Source organism: Uloborus diversus, chromosome 1 (genome assembly GCF_026930045.1).
Source record: "Uloborus diversus isolate 005 chromosome 1, Udiv.v.3.1, whole genome shotgun sequence".
In the NCBI taxonomy this organism is placed as follows: domain Eukaryota; kingdom Metazoa; phylum Arthropoda; class Arachnida; order Araneae; family Uloboridae; genus Uloborus; species Uloborus diversus.
Window position 1 is genome coordinate 181,368,823 of NC_072731.1, and position 18,079 is coordinate 181,386,901.

The following is an 18,079-nucleotide window of genomic DNA, read 5'->3' on the forward strand; positions in this document are numbered from 1 at the left end:
ATATGAGAGTCCACCTTATTTGGACATAAAAGTGGTGCCTAGTTGTGAAAAAAAGTATGGTTTTGTCATAAATTCTTCGAAGGTGGAAGCAACTGGTTTATTTAGTATGTTTCAGATTGCATTAACAAATAATTTTATTTCTTTACAAAGTATTCCTGAAGATATTTCTACTGATACAGCTATGCTATCTAGCTACCTTGCTAGGACACAAAGTATGATATTGGGTCTTAGTTTTGAAAATGACATTTCACTGGGACCTGTTTTTCTTTTGTGGTACAATAAAAGAACTTTAGATATTCTCCCAGTTGCTGTCAATATTGTACATTCAATCTTTTTAAAGAATTCTTCTGTAAATATTGGTTTAAAACTTCAGAACCATCCTTTACCATTTGTTCAATTCATTCCTCATACGATTAAGTTTTGTGATGTTCTTATGTTTATTTGCTTTTCACTGGTCTGTTCTCTTCTTGGAGCAAGTTTCATCATTTTACCTGTATTTGAAAATTCATCCTCTGCTAAACTTCTTCAGCTAATAACTGGTCTTTCGGCATTTATGTATTGGTTTTCAATGTTCCTTTGTGACATCCTTGTGAATGCTACAATATCATTTTTTGTTATGATACCATTGTTCGTATACAGTTTTATTGCTTTTCACCATTTTCAAATTCCAGGTACGTGTATATTTTTGAAGAGCATTCATTTTCCTGATATTCCTAATGTGAAAAAAATCTGTACCGTAGGTCATGTCTGTTTTTCATTTTATAAAAAATAAATAAAGAAATAAGTAACAAGAATTAAGAGCCATTGTCTGAAAGGATCAGGCAGGTTGTAATTGTTGACATTTTTAATTTTCTTTATTTTTGCAAATGTTGTTCCTTATCATGAATGTAATGTTTGTGCAAAATATGAACTTTGTCTGCCTTACCGTTTTTGGGAAATTAAATTTTTTAATTTAGGGGGCGTGGCACATTTTTGCGTGTTTTTCAAATTTGCAGATTTTAAAGTTCTTGTTGCTTTCAGCGCCCCTATAATGACATGGATTTTTAAATTCTATACTATTATATGGTCTTCTTAGATACTATTACAGCTGTCAAATCGGTGTCACTACGAGGGCGACGGCCACGAACTCCGTTTAAAAATGACCGAAAATGAATTTTTTTCTATATTCAAGGCCAATTTTCTCAAAGGGCCTTCATGATGACACCATCATTTTTAGATCATTTTCTAGCCACACTTACATACATCAAAAATATGTATCAAAATCGGTGTCACTATAAGGGCGCCAGAATATATTGGAACTTTTATTCGATAAATTTCACAAAAACACAAATATTTAAGGTCTAACTACAACTGTCGCCCTCATAGCAGAGATCCGATACTAAATTAGGTTGATAACCAACATGTTTGTTTAACATTTGCGCAAAAAAAATCGGTGTCACTCCTGTTATTTTTGAATCGTTCGAAGTTAGTACGTTATGGCGTTTTTTTATATTTATTTATTTAATCTTTTCACCCCCAGATAGTTTTTTTGAACATATTTATTTTTAATTTAATACAAAAATGTGTATCTTTTAACATAAATAGCTTTGGGCAGTAAGAGCGTCTTTTTCTTGAATAGAAAATGCCCGTTTTGATATAGGTACAGGCAGATGTATTGTGATTAAGGTAAATAAAAAAGATGTAGTGTGCATAACATGTCTAGACTATCATACCAATACTCGTCTTGTTTTTTTGGCCAAACAAATCAATTTATTTCAATTGTTCTTGACATACATTTGACCTCAACTTGCAAATGGATTTTATACGAAAGATGTATAGAGAGAAGCTCTTACAAACATCTTATATAAATGCTTCAAATTTTCAACTAATAAATACCCCTGCATTGCCAAAAGTTCAATTTAATGAAATTGGATGGTCCCTATCTTTACGAGCTCAGTTCAAGTTCACTTCAAAGCAGAAGGAGTATTTATAAGAACAATTTACGATTGGTGAAAATACTGGAAAAAAACAACATCCCTTTTAAGTTGCACACTAGATGAGAAATGCAGTTTGTAACGGGGAAAAAACTGTTCGTTGCTTCAGAGTATTGTACTATGAAAGAAATCCTATCCTTTTTTTTCGATGGAAGAAACAAAAAAACGAATGCATTCTAAATACATCAAATGAGAATATTGAAGAAAGCGAACATTCAGAATCTGAAACTGAATTTGAGGATAACGTAGACCAAAACGAAGAAAACATTAAGAATCAAGTCAAACCAATTTCAGAAAGACGGTCATCTCTTATTGAAAACTGCTAATTTTGTAGTACTAAAGCATGGGGAAACATGGTATCCCAGAAAAAGAGTAGAAGTTGACCATTTGCAAGTTTATGTCAAATGCATGTCAAGAACAATTGGAATAAATAAATTTGTTTGGCCAGAAAAAACAAGACGAGTATTGGTATAATAGTCTAGACATGTTATGCACAATAGATCCACCTGGTACCTATATCAAAACGCGCATTTTCTATTCAAGAAAAAGGCTCTCTTGCTGCCCAAAGCTGTTTATGTTATAAGGTACACTTCTTTGTATTAAATTAAAAATAAATATGTACAAAAAAAATCTGGGTGTGAAAATATTAAATAAATAAATATAAAAAAACGCCATAACCTACTAACTTGGAATGATTATATTTCCGAAAATAATAGGAGTGACACCGATTTTTTGTGTGCAAATGTTAGACAAACATGTTGGTTATCAACCTAATGTAGTATCAGATATCTGCTATGAGGGCGACAGTTGTAATTAGATTCTAAATACTTGTGTTTTTGTGAAATTTATTGAATAAAAGTTCCAATATCTGCTGGCGCCCTTATAGTGACACCGATTTTGATACATATTTTTGATGTATGTAAGTGTGGCTAGAAAATAATCTAAAAATGTTGGTGTTATCATGAAGGCGCTTTGAGAAAATTGGTCTTGAATATAGAAAAAAAAATCATTTTTGGTCATTTTTAAACGGAGTTTGTGGGCGTCGCCCTCGTAGTGTCACCAATTTGACAGCTGTAACTGTATCTAACAAGACCATATAGTAATATGGAATTAAAAAATCCATGTCATTATAAGGGCGCTTCAAGCAACAAGCACATTAATATCTGCAAATTTGAAAAAAACCCGGCAAAAATGTGCCACGCCCCCTAAACAAAAAAAATTGTTTTCTCAAAAATGGTGAGTCAGACAAAGCTCAAATTTCGGATTTACATTACATTTATGATAAGGAACAATATATGTGAAAATAAAAAAAATTAAAAATGTCAACAATCACAAATGCTTTAAAATGCCTGATTCTTACAGACAATGGCTCTTAAGTCTTACTTTTAAAGTATTGTAATGCAGGGTGTTTTGTAGTACAGGCATATTGTAATGCAGCATTGTTAGTTTGAACTTGTATAAGTTTGGAAATACTGTCGGCCCCACTTAATTGAATATCGTCAGTTCCAAAAAATATTATTTGATTAAGCGGGGGAATATTCCTTGCCTTTCTAAATTGGCAACATTTGTCTTAAAATGTAATAATACTAAATCAATAGCTATAAAGAAAGTAATGTTGTTAGTAAAAAGTTTTTTGGAATAACTTAAGTAAACAACAAAATAGTTTAATAATCAGTTTATGCATGGATTACAAGCACGTAGGAAAATTATAAAAAAAGTAACTTACTACTTCAGCTATGAAATCTTTATTTTGGTACCTTTTTTCAGCACTTTTTTTTTTTTTTTTGAAAAATTCCATAAAAGTTCTTTACCAGATCAAGGTTATTTTGGGAACACTTTTCTGACTTCCTTTTGCCCCTCCCCGTCTACTGTGTTTTGCATTAAAAATGTATCAATTTATTATCATCTAAAATGTGTATATTTCTTTATGTTACTTAATTTAATTATCAACTGTGTTTTTTTTTTTTTTTTTTTTGTAGTGGCAAAGAAAAGAAATGTCACAGAACAGTAGAATTTTTTTAAAGAATATGAATGTTGTTTTTCTCACCCGTTGTTGGCAAAAAATATTACTTTGTATTTTTGCGTCAATTATTGTTCTTACCTAATTTATTTCTAATTTGTTCAAAAATTTTCTCAACAAAAATACATGCGAAAGCTGATGTGATATTATTCGATAAAGCGGGAATCCTTTAACATTGTGTCTATGGGCAAATATTCGGTCCCAGGGAGGTTTTATTCGTAAAAGCAGGGTATTTGTTTTATCCCTTACCCAATTAAACTGAGCCGATAGTATCTGTTATTTCAGAAATTTTAATTCCCTATCAATTTTCTGGTGCAATGCTAATTGCGGTACAGTATCAGTTCTACGTTGCTCATATTGATCGAAACTATGGGTAGAAAATATAGAAAATAGTGAACAGTTTGCGAATGTATCATGTTCTGTTGTTAGATCTTTCACAAAATAGGAAATACCATATAGTTAAAGAGGGTTTATTTAAAGAAGAAATATAGAATCATGCGACAATCTATACATTGTCGCCTTCAGAGCAACAGTAAAATATCTAATTCTACAAATAACAAGTAAGATAATCCTACTGTTGCTCCTAAGGCAACGATTTTTTCTTATATTTCTTGAGACCACACTTTTTATGATTTTCCTAGAAATTTTCTTTTTTTAATTTTTTAATTTAATTTTCATTTAATTTTTCATAAAATTTAAATTTAAAAGGTAAAACACTTTTTTTTAAAGATAAAATAACCGAAAAATTTGCTCAAACTCATAACAAGAATCATTCAATCACACATTTATCTCTGGCCTGCCCTGCTAATTCTCACGATCCAATGCATCTAAAAAATCAAAAGCCAAGCTCTAGATTTCTGCACCAAAATTGTGGTTTTAATAGCAGTATCTGGAACTTTAGTATAATCCTCTATAATATTAAAATCTGTTCGCGTCTGTCTGTCTGTCTGTCTGAAGATCTATCTTCTCGAGAACCGCTGCGAATCGAGAGTTCAAACGAGATACCGATCAATTAGAAATTTTCCAAAGAAAACAATAGGACCAATCTCGTAATTGTGCGACTGTAATTAGCTGAGATATTAATTAAAACGTCAATTAACAACACGTTCTCGGGAATTCTTATTTCTTTCCTGTTGCCATTTTACTTATGAGTTAGAAAAAAAAAATTCGAATGATCGTTTTAAGAGCGCAGTTTTTTGGGCTGTTATCCAAGTCTTAAAACAACTTTTTTCGTCTAGAATTTTATTTTAAATTGGTTGGCCGGTTGCTCTATTCGAACTCAAACTTTAATTTATCGTCTGCCGTTTTATTTTTTTAGTCAACGCTCTTTAATCTTTTTAGCATATGAAAGTTATTTCTTTCGCCGTGTTTGTGTTTAGAAAGTGTGTTATTCCGAATCCCAATCGGCTGTATTATTTTTTCTTTCATTACCAACACGCTCATATATTCGTTTTTGTGCGACTCATTATGTTTATTCTGTTGAACTTTTTCTATTTTACATTGTCACTTCTCTAGAATAGGTAAGTTTTCGAATTTAAACTCTTCTTATCCCTCCTTTTTATATTTTGAAATACATTTTGTACAATTAAAAGAGCACGCTAAATTAAGACAGTTTAGATTTTTTTAAATGATCACGTCTATATTAAGATTGTTTAGATTTCTTTAAATAAAACACGTTATTTTAAGACTGTTTAGATTTCTTTAAAATAAACACGTTAAATTAAGATTGTTTAGATTTCGTTAAATGAAACAAAAGTTCGAGAACTAAGAAAGTTTACTCTTTTAATGATTTTAACTGAATAATAATCTGTTCAAATTAGTTCCGTGTAAAAGTATTTTTTTCTCTAAACAGTTGGTTAATTTCAATAGACAAAATGTTGGTTAATGTTCGAAATAAACAAATTGGAAAATCGAAAATTTTTAATAAATAAACATTGCACGGAATAAGAAATAAATTAATACCTTTATGCTTTTGGAGAAACGGAGCCCGAGATTGGGGTACTTTGGTCCGCATTAAGAAAACCTTTTGTTACAATTGCAATGATGAATATTATCAATATTGTAACAAACTTATACTTCATCACCATTTACGCTAGAACCATCTAAATTTTTGCAAGAATCAGCGCAAGTCAGAGCTCAATATTTCTATCAACAGACTATTTCTTTTGAAGTCTTTAAAGAGTGGACAACGTACCTGAGTTCTTGGTTTTGAAAAAATGCTAACATATTTTTCTCTTTGTGACAAAAAAATAAAATAAAATAAAATAAATAAAAACATCTGTAATTAATTCTGAACTAAAAGAGCAGAGGAGTTCAATTTACTATACTAATCTTGATGTTAAAACCGGGGGAAAATAAAAGAGTTTTAGACACCTAAAAATTAACTCAGCATTGTTTTATTTTATAATAAAATTTGATCGATGTAACTTCCATAGTATATCGTTGTTGGATTTGTGCGACTATAAATTCTATGCTTGAGAACGATACTAAGTGTCCCGTGATCCAACATCCTCGACTTCCTCTGTATATTAAAGATGCAGTACAATCGGAAAGGTGTATATTACTCTGCACGAAATATTCATTTAAGAATAATATTTACAATTTTACTTAATCTACGAAACTCTTTCATTATGAGCATTAGTTTTGAATTATACTAACTTATGCAAATATTAAACTAATAGAAATACATTTAAATTAGAGACGATAAAAATGTATGCTTATGAAGTAAGTTTTAAGATCCATATGTGAAACCTCGTGATAATAATAATAGTTCTTTGTTTCTGTAATTTTCCCTAACCGGCCACTTAATTGACCCGCCCTCCCCCCCCCCAAAAAAAAAACCTTTTATTTATTTATTTTTTTTAAGCGAGTAATCGTGGTTTGGTTTTAACTACTTCTATGTTTCTACCTTAATTATGAGTTCCTTTGTTGAACTATATTCATGTATAAGGTAGAATCCATGTCAATTCAACCAGGGGGTTCACCTTGATGGTTCTTGATTTTTTTTTTCTTTTTTTGAGTTAAACATAAGTTAAAATTCGGTAAAAAAAATTGTTATAAGCGTGTTTTTTTTTTTTTTTTCGGTTTTGTCCCCCCAAAAAAAATCCTGGACCGAGATACAGACCATCAAACATAGCATGTCGGACATCATTTCTCACTTGCGATTTTTGGCAAAATTTGTGAAGCTCCTTATTTCTAGAACGGTACAACATATTTTGTTGCGGAATGTTTCATGTAAAGTTTTTTTTTTTTTTTTTGAGGCGTGCACCTTTTTGAAATGCCAATGTTTAGTTTTTTCCGGCACGTTTTTTAAAAAAAGAATAAAATAAAATTTTTTTCCTCAAAAACGCCAATTTTAATTTTTTTAAATTTTTCTACCGTTGATCTAAATTTTTCTACCCATTGATAACTATATTCCCTGAAAAGGAGAGCTACCACTTTATTTATAATAGGTTTTAAAAGCGTTTCAAAAATTCAGGAATTTTTCTACAATCGTACCAACAACGGTTGATCTACTGCATGTCCTAAACAGTACAACATGCTATTTTGGATTTGAAAAAAGCGTTACTTGTAGTCTAGAAACAGATACCTACAAAGTTTATCATGTTTTAAGCATTGCTAGAAGTTGGTTGCTACATATATTAACTTAGGCGGAATTTCTATTTGCTGTATATGTTAACGATTAAATAAATCTCTAACCATAATGGCATATCAAAATACCAAAATACTACACTACGCTATAAAAACGATTCAGAAACGTTCCTGGAAAATAATAGGCAGCTGATGTGGCGAATTTCTGCCAGTAATATATTATGCAAAAAACAGGAATATTTTCCTCTAAAAGTCAACGCCCTCCTGAAATGATCCTTTAATCTTTCTAAAAAACACAGAAATATCTCGGGTGTTAAAGCCAATAATGTTTCTCGAGTTTGTAGAGAAAACTTAATTATTAACTTGCCAAGAAAGCTCCAGAAGCATTATTGCAATCATGACCACAGCTAATGCAGAATTTTAAGTACCAAGCTCGCTTGCCTGCAATTCTTGAAAAGCAGCGGATTCCAGACGCTTATTCGCTTCCATTGGGAGCTTAGTCAAACTAGATGGGCGATTAGTGCGCTGTAGCCAATACACTTAATAAATACGCTCAGTTACTCTTTAAACTTGTAGGTAAAAATATTTTTCACAGCAGCAAGAAGTCTGCATCTCATAATAATTCAGGAAGTGTTTTGACAAAGATTCTTAGTTTTCCCACGAAATTGGTGAAAACCTGCGAAATCTCGAAACGTTTCACAGAAATTACCAGTAGAGTTGCGGAATTGTTTTAGTGTAGATGATCATTTTCAACTTATTTATACGTATTTTACAGAGACACATTACTATTCAAATTGAGAGGAAAAGATTTGTTTTACTCCCCTTCCACCAGCTGCTATTATTATTATTATTATTTCCAATGCACCAATTTTCAACATCTGCCTTGCGCAGCTGCTATTGTTTTTTTTTTTCTTTGTTTTATTTAATTTCTTGCTTCTCTTTCAAAAGAGTTATGAAATAGGCAGTACAAATTTCGTCATTTTGGATATTTTGCTCAGATAATTAGTTTTTAATTAACTTCGTTAGAGACTGCAACTGTTCCCCTTCTGAACGAAATAAGACCCTTTTTTTTGTTTTTTTTTTTAATTAAGTAATTCGATAGATTTTTTAATTTTAAAGTATTTCAGCATTCTTCTTTTTTTTTTAATTAGGAATTGTCCAACAATTCCGAAATTTTCAAATTTTGTCTTAAAATTTCGAGTTTTGACCCAAATTTCCCAAAGTGTTCACTATTTTATTCCATACTTACGCAAAAAAAAAAAAAAAAGAAAAAGAAAATTCAGCATAAAAATGAAACTTTTCAGGAGATATAAGCAGGCAGCATTGAGAAAACTACGCAGATCCTAATTACAGCAATACAATGCTGCCAGAGTACGTTTGTCCGAACCATCCACTTCCATCCACTTCCACTATAATATTAAAATCTGTTCGCGTCTGTCTGTCTGTCTGAAGATCTATCTTCTCTAGAACCACTGCGAATCGGGGTCAAACGAGATACCGATCAATTCGAAATTTTCCAAAGAAAACAATAGGACCAATCTCGTAATTGTGCGACTTTAATTAGCAGAGATATTAATTAAAACATTAATTAACATAACGTTATTAAGGAATTTTTATTTCTTTCCTGTTGCCATTTTGCATATGCGCGAGCAAGTAAAATTCTAATAATTGTTTTAAAAGAGATTTTTTGGCTGCTGTCCAAATCTTAAAACAACGTTTCCATCTAGAATTTCATTTTAAATTAGTTTAAAATTGGTTGCCCTATTCTGACATAGCCTTTATTTTATCGTCTGTCCTTTTTTTATTTTTTACATTCAACGTTCTTAACTCTTTTCAGCATATGAAAGTTGTTTCTTTAGCTATGTTTATTGATTGTAGTGTAAGTTTATTATTCACCGACCTCATATTTTGGTACATTTAGGATGTGCGACTAATTATGTTTATTTTGCTGGACTTTTTCCCATCACATGGGTGAGTTTTCGAATTGTAATAACTCTCTTTTTCCTTCCTGTTTCTATTTTTGAAATACAGTTCGTATCGTTAAAAGAACATGTTAAATTAAGATTGTTTGAATTTCTTTAAGTGAAACAGAGTTGAACAAAAATATTGTTTTTAAGGATTTTAACTAAAGCTTAATTCGAATCTGTTGACTTGGTATTAAATTAATACTAATTGGTATTTATTAAGTCTTGGTGCTTTAGTTTCACGTAAGCAACCAAAAAGTACAGTGGCTCCCAAAAGTCTTCGTACACCTACGACTTTCATCGAAATAGACCCCAAATCATTGGTTAGAATTAATATTTCGGAATAGGTATTTAATTATAAGATTTATGATCAATTTTTAACAAAACTGCATGAAAAGTTTTTAAAAAATATTAAAACTTAATTTTTTAAAAATCAAAAACCGAAAAGTGTTGGAAATTTTATCTTACAAAAGTCTTCGTACACTTCATAAAATGTCTATATATTATTGAATAATCTAACTTTTGAATAAGTTATTAATTAGTAGAATATCATACAGTATTCATAACACCTTTTAAATGTCTGGGAATAGATTTCATTCTTTTTCTTTCTTTTTTTAGCATAATTTCTTAGTAAGTGTTCTACCACACTTCGAGTATTACTATTTCTAGCTCTATTTTCGTTTTAAAGCCCTATTTTCGTAATCTAACCTCCAGATATCTCTAAATACGTTACATTAAGTTACAATCTGGAGATTGAGGTTTTTTTTCTAAACTTTAGGACAATTTTCGAGGCACTAGACGCAAACGTTGAAAACCATGTGCTTCTTATCGTTATCTTGATAAAAACAAAGTTGTTTCCAATAACCAAATTTTTGGCTAAGAGTTCAAAATTGGTTTTTAAAATATTTAAAGGAACAGCATGATTCATTATTTCATCAAAAAATTACAAACTACCAAGTCCTGATGCTGATATGCACCCTCACACTAAAACACCTTCACCGTCCTGATTAACTGATCCAACTAAGTTCTTAGGATTAAGTTCCTAATTTTTTTCTCTACTTACAGTTATACAACAATTTAACCAAAAATGTTGAATTAATTTTTATCTGTAAGTAAGACATGATTCTAAACTGTTTTTTAGCTTATTTATCATTGATTTTGGGACGAAAAGCGTAAGTTTTCTGTTTTTTCGCACGACCAAGAAAATTTCTGCGGGAAGAGGTCCCATTTAATCCAGCTAATCAAAGAACTTGGCGAACAATTTTAGGTAAAAATTAAATGTAAAATGTTTCATTTAACTCTGCAGAAACTTTTGCAGTACTCAAATGTGTATTTTTCATAAATTTTTTAACTTTAAATCTACGATCACGTTTTGTCAACTTTGCCGGTTGACTTTTTCTTACCTTGTTTTTGGTCCGATTCCTTTCTTTAAAGCAATTTATCAAGCACTTTACTATACAAACAAATAAATTAACTAATTTAGAGACATTTCAAACCAATTTACCACTACTGTGGGAAAAAAATTCAAATTTTGAATGGCGTTTGCGGTTTTTTACGAATACCAGCCATTTTACAGTAAAAAGCACAATATTAAGGAATAAATAAACAAAAAGTTAAAGCCAAATGACTTATAAGGGTCAACACAATGCAAAAATATTAATAAAACGGCATATGATAATTTTAATCATGAATTTATTCGAAAATATTTGAGTGTACGATGACTTTTGTGGCTTGTTATTTCTCTGTCTCTTCGTTTTCTGACCCATTTCAAAAAGAAGATCCGTCAATGTTTTGAAAAAAACCAATGGGTTATATTTAGAATGACATAGGAATGATGTGAAAAAATATTGAACTTTATATTCGAATTCAGTTTTGAGTTATTTTGGTTTTACTAAAAAATTTCAAAGTGTACGAACACTTTTGGGAGCCACTGTATGTGTCATTTTAGTCTATCAGATTTAATTCAGTTTAAAGTGAGCACAGATAATTGATAATGCATGTATTTTTATCTTTTGTGCTAATTGAAAATACGCATAACTTGCATTATCGATAACTATGATTAACTTTAAAGAGATTTTTGCCAAAAATATACTCTACTGGTGTTTTGCAAACCTTGCATTACGCGTATTTATTTACTCCTTAGCGCTTTAGAAACTGATGTCAGAGTAATGCAAAAACATCAATTGGACATCTCTTTCGTTTTTTACGTAGCCCGTGCAACGCCGGGCACGCAGCTAGTATTTCATAATTTCTATAATGTATAACTAACATCATCTTTGTTTGGAAGCAAGCAAACGTCAAGAACTTGCATCAGTATTGTAAGATGAGAAGTTAACGTTCCTAGTGTAGCTAATTATTTTTATAATCTAAATATTTCCTCTTGAAATTTTATAACTTTTTTAAATTGATGAAAATTAATAACTGATGAGGACTGAATCATGTTCTTGTTCATTCAATAACATTATAATAAAGCAATTTTGTTGCAGTTGATCTTTTTGTCCTCCTCCTGCTGTTTGGACTGAGTATTATTCCGCTTTGCTATATATTATCATTATTCATATCAAAACCTAGTACAGCATTTGCTTGCATGTGGATGTATTGCATTTCATTAGGTAAGATATGATTTTATGCTGATAAATATTATTGTTGAATTTTCATAGAAATGTTACATAACATCCTTAAATAGCAAATGTAATGTAATCAAGCAGCTGGAGTGATAGTGTATTTTTTATAACAGTATATATCATTGCCTCATAGCAACAGTAGGATATCTTATTCCAGAAAGACCGCTAAGATATCCTACTATTGCTCTAAGGCGCGATGAAACATTTTGTTGGATGGGAAGGTATGATTGAAACTAACTCTTGCCCAAACAACGTAATACATCTAGCAGAGTGAAATTGGAGTTCGTGAAACAGTATAATTGAAGACGAATAGCTCATTAAACATCAATTAATTTATTAAAAGATAAAAAACAAAGTATATGGCTTTGACAAAAAGTAAATAAGGATAAGTATATCATTATTGCAAATACCCCGTTGACCTAGACTGATAAGTATTATCAATTGACCCGACTATCGTTCATGAGGAACGAAGTCTTCAATGGACAAACGTCATACTACTTCAATTAAACAAAAAAAAGGCTAACAGCCTAAGCTTGCTGAACAGACAGCAAGTTGGCTTGCCTGACATGAGCCAACTCGTCTAGGCTGTGCAAGAAGTGAGAGAGAGATCTACTGATAACAGCTTTGCTTATATTCAGACTCTCATTAGCATATCTTCACTTCAATGCTACCTGATCGTGATCTTCAGTGGCCAAGCCCGAAGCGTGTGTACGTGACGTCACATGTTCACGTTAAAGTAGTCACGTCATGGGCAACGCCCACTACACGTGCCGTTCTCTATTCCAAGACTAGTTACGTCACGGATTCTAGCGTTCGTTAAGGAACAATGATATGAAAACTGCAAATATGTAAAATGTTATCTAACATGATAAAAAATGATAATAGACCTTCACTTAGATTGACATACTATGTCTATCAAGGCCTCCCCATTATCATTTTGATAATCTAAAAAAATTTAAACTGTATAATTAAACAATCTTTAAAAATTTAGCCATATCCTTTTACAAAACACAATAACAATGTTAATAGAACAACAACAATTATTAGAACACTTATTTCAACATTAACAAAAGGAATTCCGGAGATCCGTAACATCCGAGAAACACAACATCAGAAAACAGTTCATGTTCGAGGATGGTTCATCTTGTTAAATCAATTTAAATTTCTTCTCAATTGAAAGTTCCTTGTACACATTTGTCTGAAAAACATGAAAAAAAAATACACAAGTAACTGTTCAAATCAGCATACGTAATACGTTGTAAAAAAAACTCTAGGATTTCTAATATTGATCAATGATAAAATTGAATTTTTGAAAAAAAATTGATATACTATGTTTGAGTTCTATTTTAAACTTCTCATAAGGCATTCTGCATCGCTAAGAGAAACTCAAGTTTTTTTTTTTTTCAATTTATCATAAACTTTTGGTCCTTTAAAAATTTGACCCTTAAAGTTGTGACCATTTAAAATTCCAGTTTTAATATTTTTATACTTGTTAGGTAAAAAAAAATTAAATATTTCGAAAAAGTAATTTTAACAATTTTACAATTTTTCCCGTTCAAAAATTAATTAACCCTAATCACTTCATCATTTACCCCACTGGAAAACGATCTAGTGGCTTTTACTTGACTTTTAACGAAGATAACAATCAAATTGTTCACCTTGTAAGAGATTTAACATGAAAAATATCATATGATGTAAGTGCAAATACGAATATTCAAGAGTTACAAAAAACGTTTTCAAAATTTGGAAAAACATTCTTAAAAACAATGTTATTTTTGTTCACAATAAATATTTTCAATAAATGTTTGCAATTCAAATCGGGTTTGAGATTTCGTGAAAATATCTGCCAAATTTTCCTTACTTCGAATATATTTAATGTCAAAAACATTTTTCCAAACTAGATCTCTAATAAAAAATAGTTTCACATCTATGTGTTTGCTTCTATGGTTTTCAATAGGTGAATTTACAAAATCAATTGATGCTTGATTGTCAACAAAAAGAATAGATTTAAATTTAGATCTTTTGATTACTTTATTTTCGATGCATTCATCTAATACCCTATCAAACCACATCAATTCCTTAGCGGATTCTGTCATTGCAACAAATTCAGCCTCCATAGTGGATAAGCTTACACTTTTCTGTTTAAATGTACGCCATTCAATCGGCGATTTGTCTAGAAAAATAATTTGTCCGCCTAAGGATGTGCGATCGTCTCGATTTGACGCGAAGTCAGAATCCGAGAAAGTAATCAATTGAATTTTGCTGCATTGTAACTTTAGTTTTAAATCTCTCGTTTTCCAAACATATCCGAGTAATTTGACAAGGCCATTCCAATGAATTATACCAGGATTTGATTGGAATTGACTAAAAATATTTACTGCATATGCGATGTCTGGACGAGTTCTATTTGCTACAAATGCTAAGCAACCTACTAAATTTCTATACGGATATTTTGTCATTTCTTTTACTTCATCATCAGTTTTAGGACAATCAGCACTTGAATAAATGACTCCTTTGCTAATGGGTAAAGATGCTACAGGAATGTTAAAATTTTCGAAACTTTCATAAATTTCCTGAATATATTCTAATTGACTTAAACACAAATCATTTTCTTCGTTTAAGAAATCTACCCCTAGCAATTTGCGTGTTTTTCCTAATACTTTTAGATCGAAGTATTCATTCAACATGTTGATTGCGCTATTTATATAACATTCATTTTTACCAAATAAAACAATGTCGTCGACATAAAGAAGTAAAATTACATATTCATTGATATAAACACAATTACAACTTGAAAATTTAGAAAAACCAATTTTACACAAAACTTTTTCCATTTCATAATACCATAAACGGCCACTTTGATGTAAGCCGTATATAGCCCTTTTGAGTTTACAGTATAAATGTTCTTTACCTTTAATTTCAAAACCTGGAGGTTGTGTCATAAATATGGTTTCCTCTAAAGGTGCATACAAATACGCGCATTTAATATCACATTGAACATGCATCCATTTTTCACATACTACCAATAGTGCGAAAAAAAATCTAATTATGCCGAATTGGACCACCGGAGAGTAGGTCTCCCAAAAATTTAGGCCCCTGATCTGAGTATGACCTTGAGCACATAATCTACTTTTGAAACGTACTACCTGGCCTTCCTCATTTTTCTTTACCGAATAAACCCATCTCGATCCTATTGGTACCGTATTTTCAGGCAATTCAGACAATTTCCACACCTCGCGATTTAACATCACGTCATATTCCTCTTTCATTGATGCCTTCCATTGATCCCATTCTTTTGATTTTAATGCCTGTTTGTAAGTACTCGGAACTTTAATATCCTCCGCTAGTCATGAAGAATTCAAATCTACCTTTGGTCTATTAGCGGAAATTTCACCTTCAAATAGGTCCTTACCTACGAAACTAAACATATTTGGATCATACGCGATATTATGTTTATTGCAATATTTGTGAACATCATGCATGGATCTTAATCTGGTATTTTTCCCTTTCTCAAAAAAATAAATATCATTCCTAGAACTATCCGTCCTGGGTCTAACTTTTCTAACCCAAGTTACACTTTTTAAAGGTTTACTTTTCCCGTCAGCTTCGCTTTCTGATTCTGATTGTAATTCGCTTTGACTAGTTTCCCCCTCCTCACTGAAAACAGATTCTTCTGCCGTCTCGTCAAGGTCAGAACTTTCGACTTGAGTGAGAGGCCAATTTGGGGTGACTTTTTCTTTCTCTTTTACGCTCGCGAATTCATCTTTGTAGAAAGTGTTTTCTTTGAAGGACACGTCTATGGATTCTATAATTTTATTGAGTTCAGGGACAAAAATACGATATCCTTTTCGTTTAAAAGCATAACCGACCAACACTCCTTTTTGAGCTTTTGCATCGAGTTTATTTCTTAAATTCTTTTGTATAGCTACGAATACAACTGTGCCAAATGCTCTTAAATGACGAGCCGAAGGTTTTCTGCCTCCGTACAGTTCAAAAGGTGTCTTTTTCTGGTTTTTGTGGCAGACGCGATTCCACGTATAGACAAAATATAACATGGCTTCAGGCCAGAAATTTTGTGGTAATCCGCTTTCTTGAAGTATTACGCGAGTTGCGTTAGCTACCACCCTGTTAAAGACTTCCGCTACTCCATTTTGCATCGGAGTAAATGGTACAGTTAATTCGTGCTTTATGCCCTTTTCTTTACAAAAATCATCAAACTCATTGTTTACAAACTCAGACCCATTATCTGTTCTTACAAATTTTACATTTTTACCAATAAAGTTTTCTGCTCTTAGAATATGGTACTTCAAAATTTCAGGAACTAGGCTTTTATTACAAATTGGATAGAGTGAACATCTCCGAGAAAAATCATCGATTATGGATAAATAATATCTTTCTCCATTCCTTCCCTTGACACTATATGGTCCCCAAACGTCAGCGTGAAGGAGTTCAATCGGTCGTTTCGACCGAATATTATCTATAGACTTAAAACTAACGCGTTTGAACTTTCCGATTTTACAATTGTCACAATTTAGTTTTATACTTTTAAATTTGGGTAAACCATTAACGGATTTTAAATCACCGGTTTGTCTGATAGAATCTACGTTCACATGAGCAAATCGCTTATGCCAAGTTTCCAAATCTACTGAATTATTTTCAGGAATGGGATTCTTATCTACATGATTATTCTCAGAGATTTCACTATCCACAGTTTCAACAATATACATGCCATTTTCAAGTTTTGCTTTAAAAATTGGACCCTTTTGGCTAGATACCTCCACGAAACCTCCTCCCCCTACAAATTTTGCACCTCCCTGGTCAAATTTAGTACCAGATAAAATATTACGACGTAATTGGGGAGAGTACAATACATTTTGTAAAATTACAGTTTTTTCACCAAAATTAACTTTAACATCTCCTTTTCCGACAATTGGAAAGGTTTTCTCCTTTACTGCTACCGCCATACGAACATCCCGAACTTTCTCAAAATTCACGAACCAGTTCTTTCTAAAGGAAAAATGATGAGAGGCGGCTGTATCAAAGGTAAATAGGTTCCTAGATCGCCCTGTGCCTGAATGACTTAAATTAGCTTCAGAGACAAAATATAATTCGTACTCACGTCTGTCGTTGGAAAATGACCGTCTCCGTCCTTTGGAATTCCATCGGCGACCTCGACTTCGGTTTCTACTTCGGTTCCATCGATTGGGTCTGTCACTCCTCTGCTGGGGTGAGACTTCTCGGGGATAACCTCGTTGAGTCATTTGGTGGTTCCGTGGTGGATGACACTTTTTCCGGGTTGGGCATACACGCTTAATGTGGCCCTGTTCGCCACACGAGTGGCAGATAATCTTTGTCATATAAGCATATGTATTGGCTTCTTTCTCCATATTAAGGTTCTGGCGACCCTCTTCTACTATCAGATCAATGACAACCTTATCGAATCTAAACTCAGGTGCAGGACGTATGAGAATGTTCTGGACAATATTGTCATATGATCTAGGTAAATTTTGGAGAAGGTGAAACGTCAGGTAATCCTCGGGAAACTCTGGATAAGCTAATTTTATGTTATCAAAAATTCGTTGAAGGCGAGCGGCGAATAAATTTAATTTTTCGCCCTTTTCAAGATGGCACTGATTTAATTGATTAAAATTTTGCATTTGAACGCATCGATTATTAGGGAAGAAATGATCCTTTAATTTCTTCCATGACTCCGCAGGATCTTCTATATTTTCAATGATTTTCTTTAAACTTTGGTTGATATTTAAAAAAATAATTGACAGCGCGGCTCTTCTTCGTATTTCGTAATCGCGAACATCTTTAGCGGTGATTTCGGCTTCCTTGCTGATAACGGGCACTTTTTCCGATCCATCTACAATGGACCACGCATTCCTGTGCATAAGAAGGAAT

At 32.0% G+C, this 18,079-nt stretch overlaps 1 protein-coding gene across 2 annotated transcripts in view; it reads left to right on the top strand.

Moving 5' to 3' along the window:
- Window positions 1-526: 526 nt before the first annotated feature.
- Window positions 527-18,079, top strand: part of LOC129223456 (phospholipid-transporting ATPase ABCA3-like) — a 37,590-nt gene continuing 20,037 nt past the window's right edge. For both annotated transcript variants that reach the window (XM_054858066.1, XM_054858067.1), the window contains exons 1-2: window positions 527-671; window positions 12,035-12,160. In XM_054858066.1, coding sequence (XP_054714041.1) covers window positions 554-671; window positions 12,035-12,160 — 244 coding nt within the window. In that variant the 5' untranslated portion in view covers window positions 527-553. The remainder of the gene's footprint in view (window positions 672-12,034; window positions 12,161-18,079) is intronic.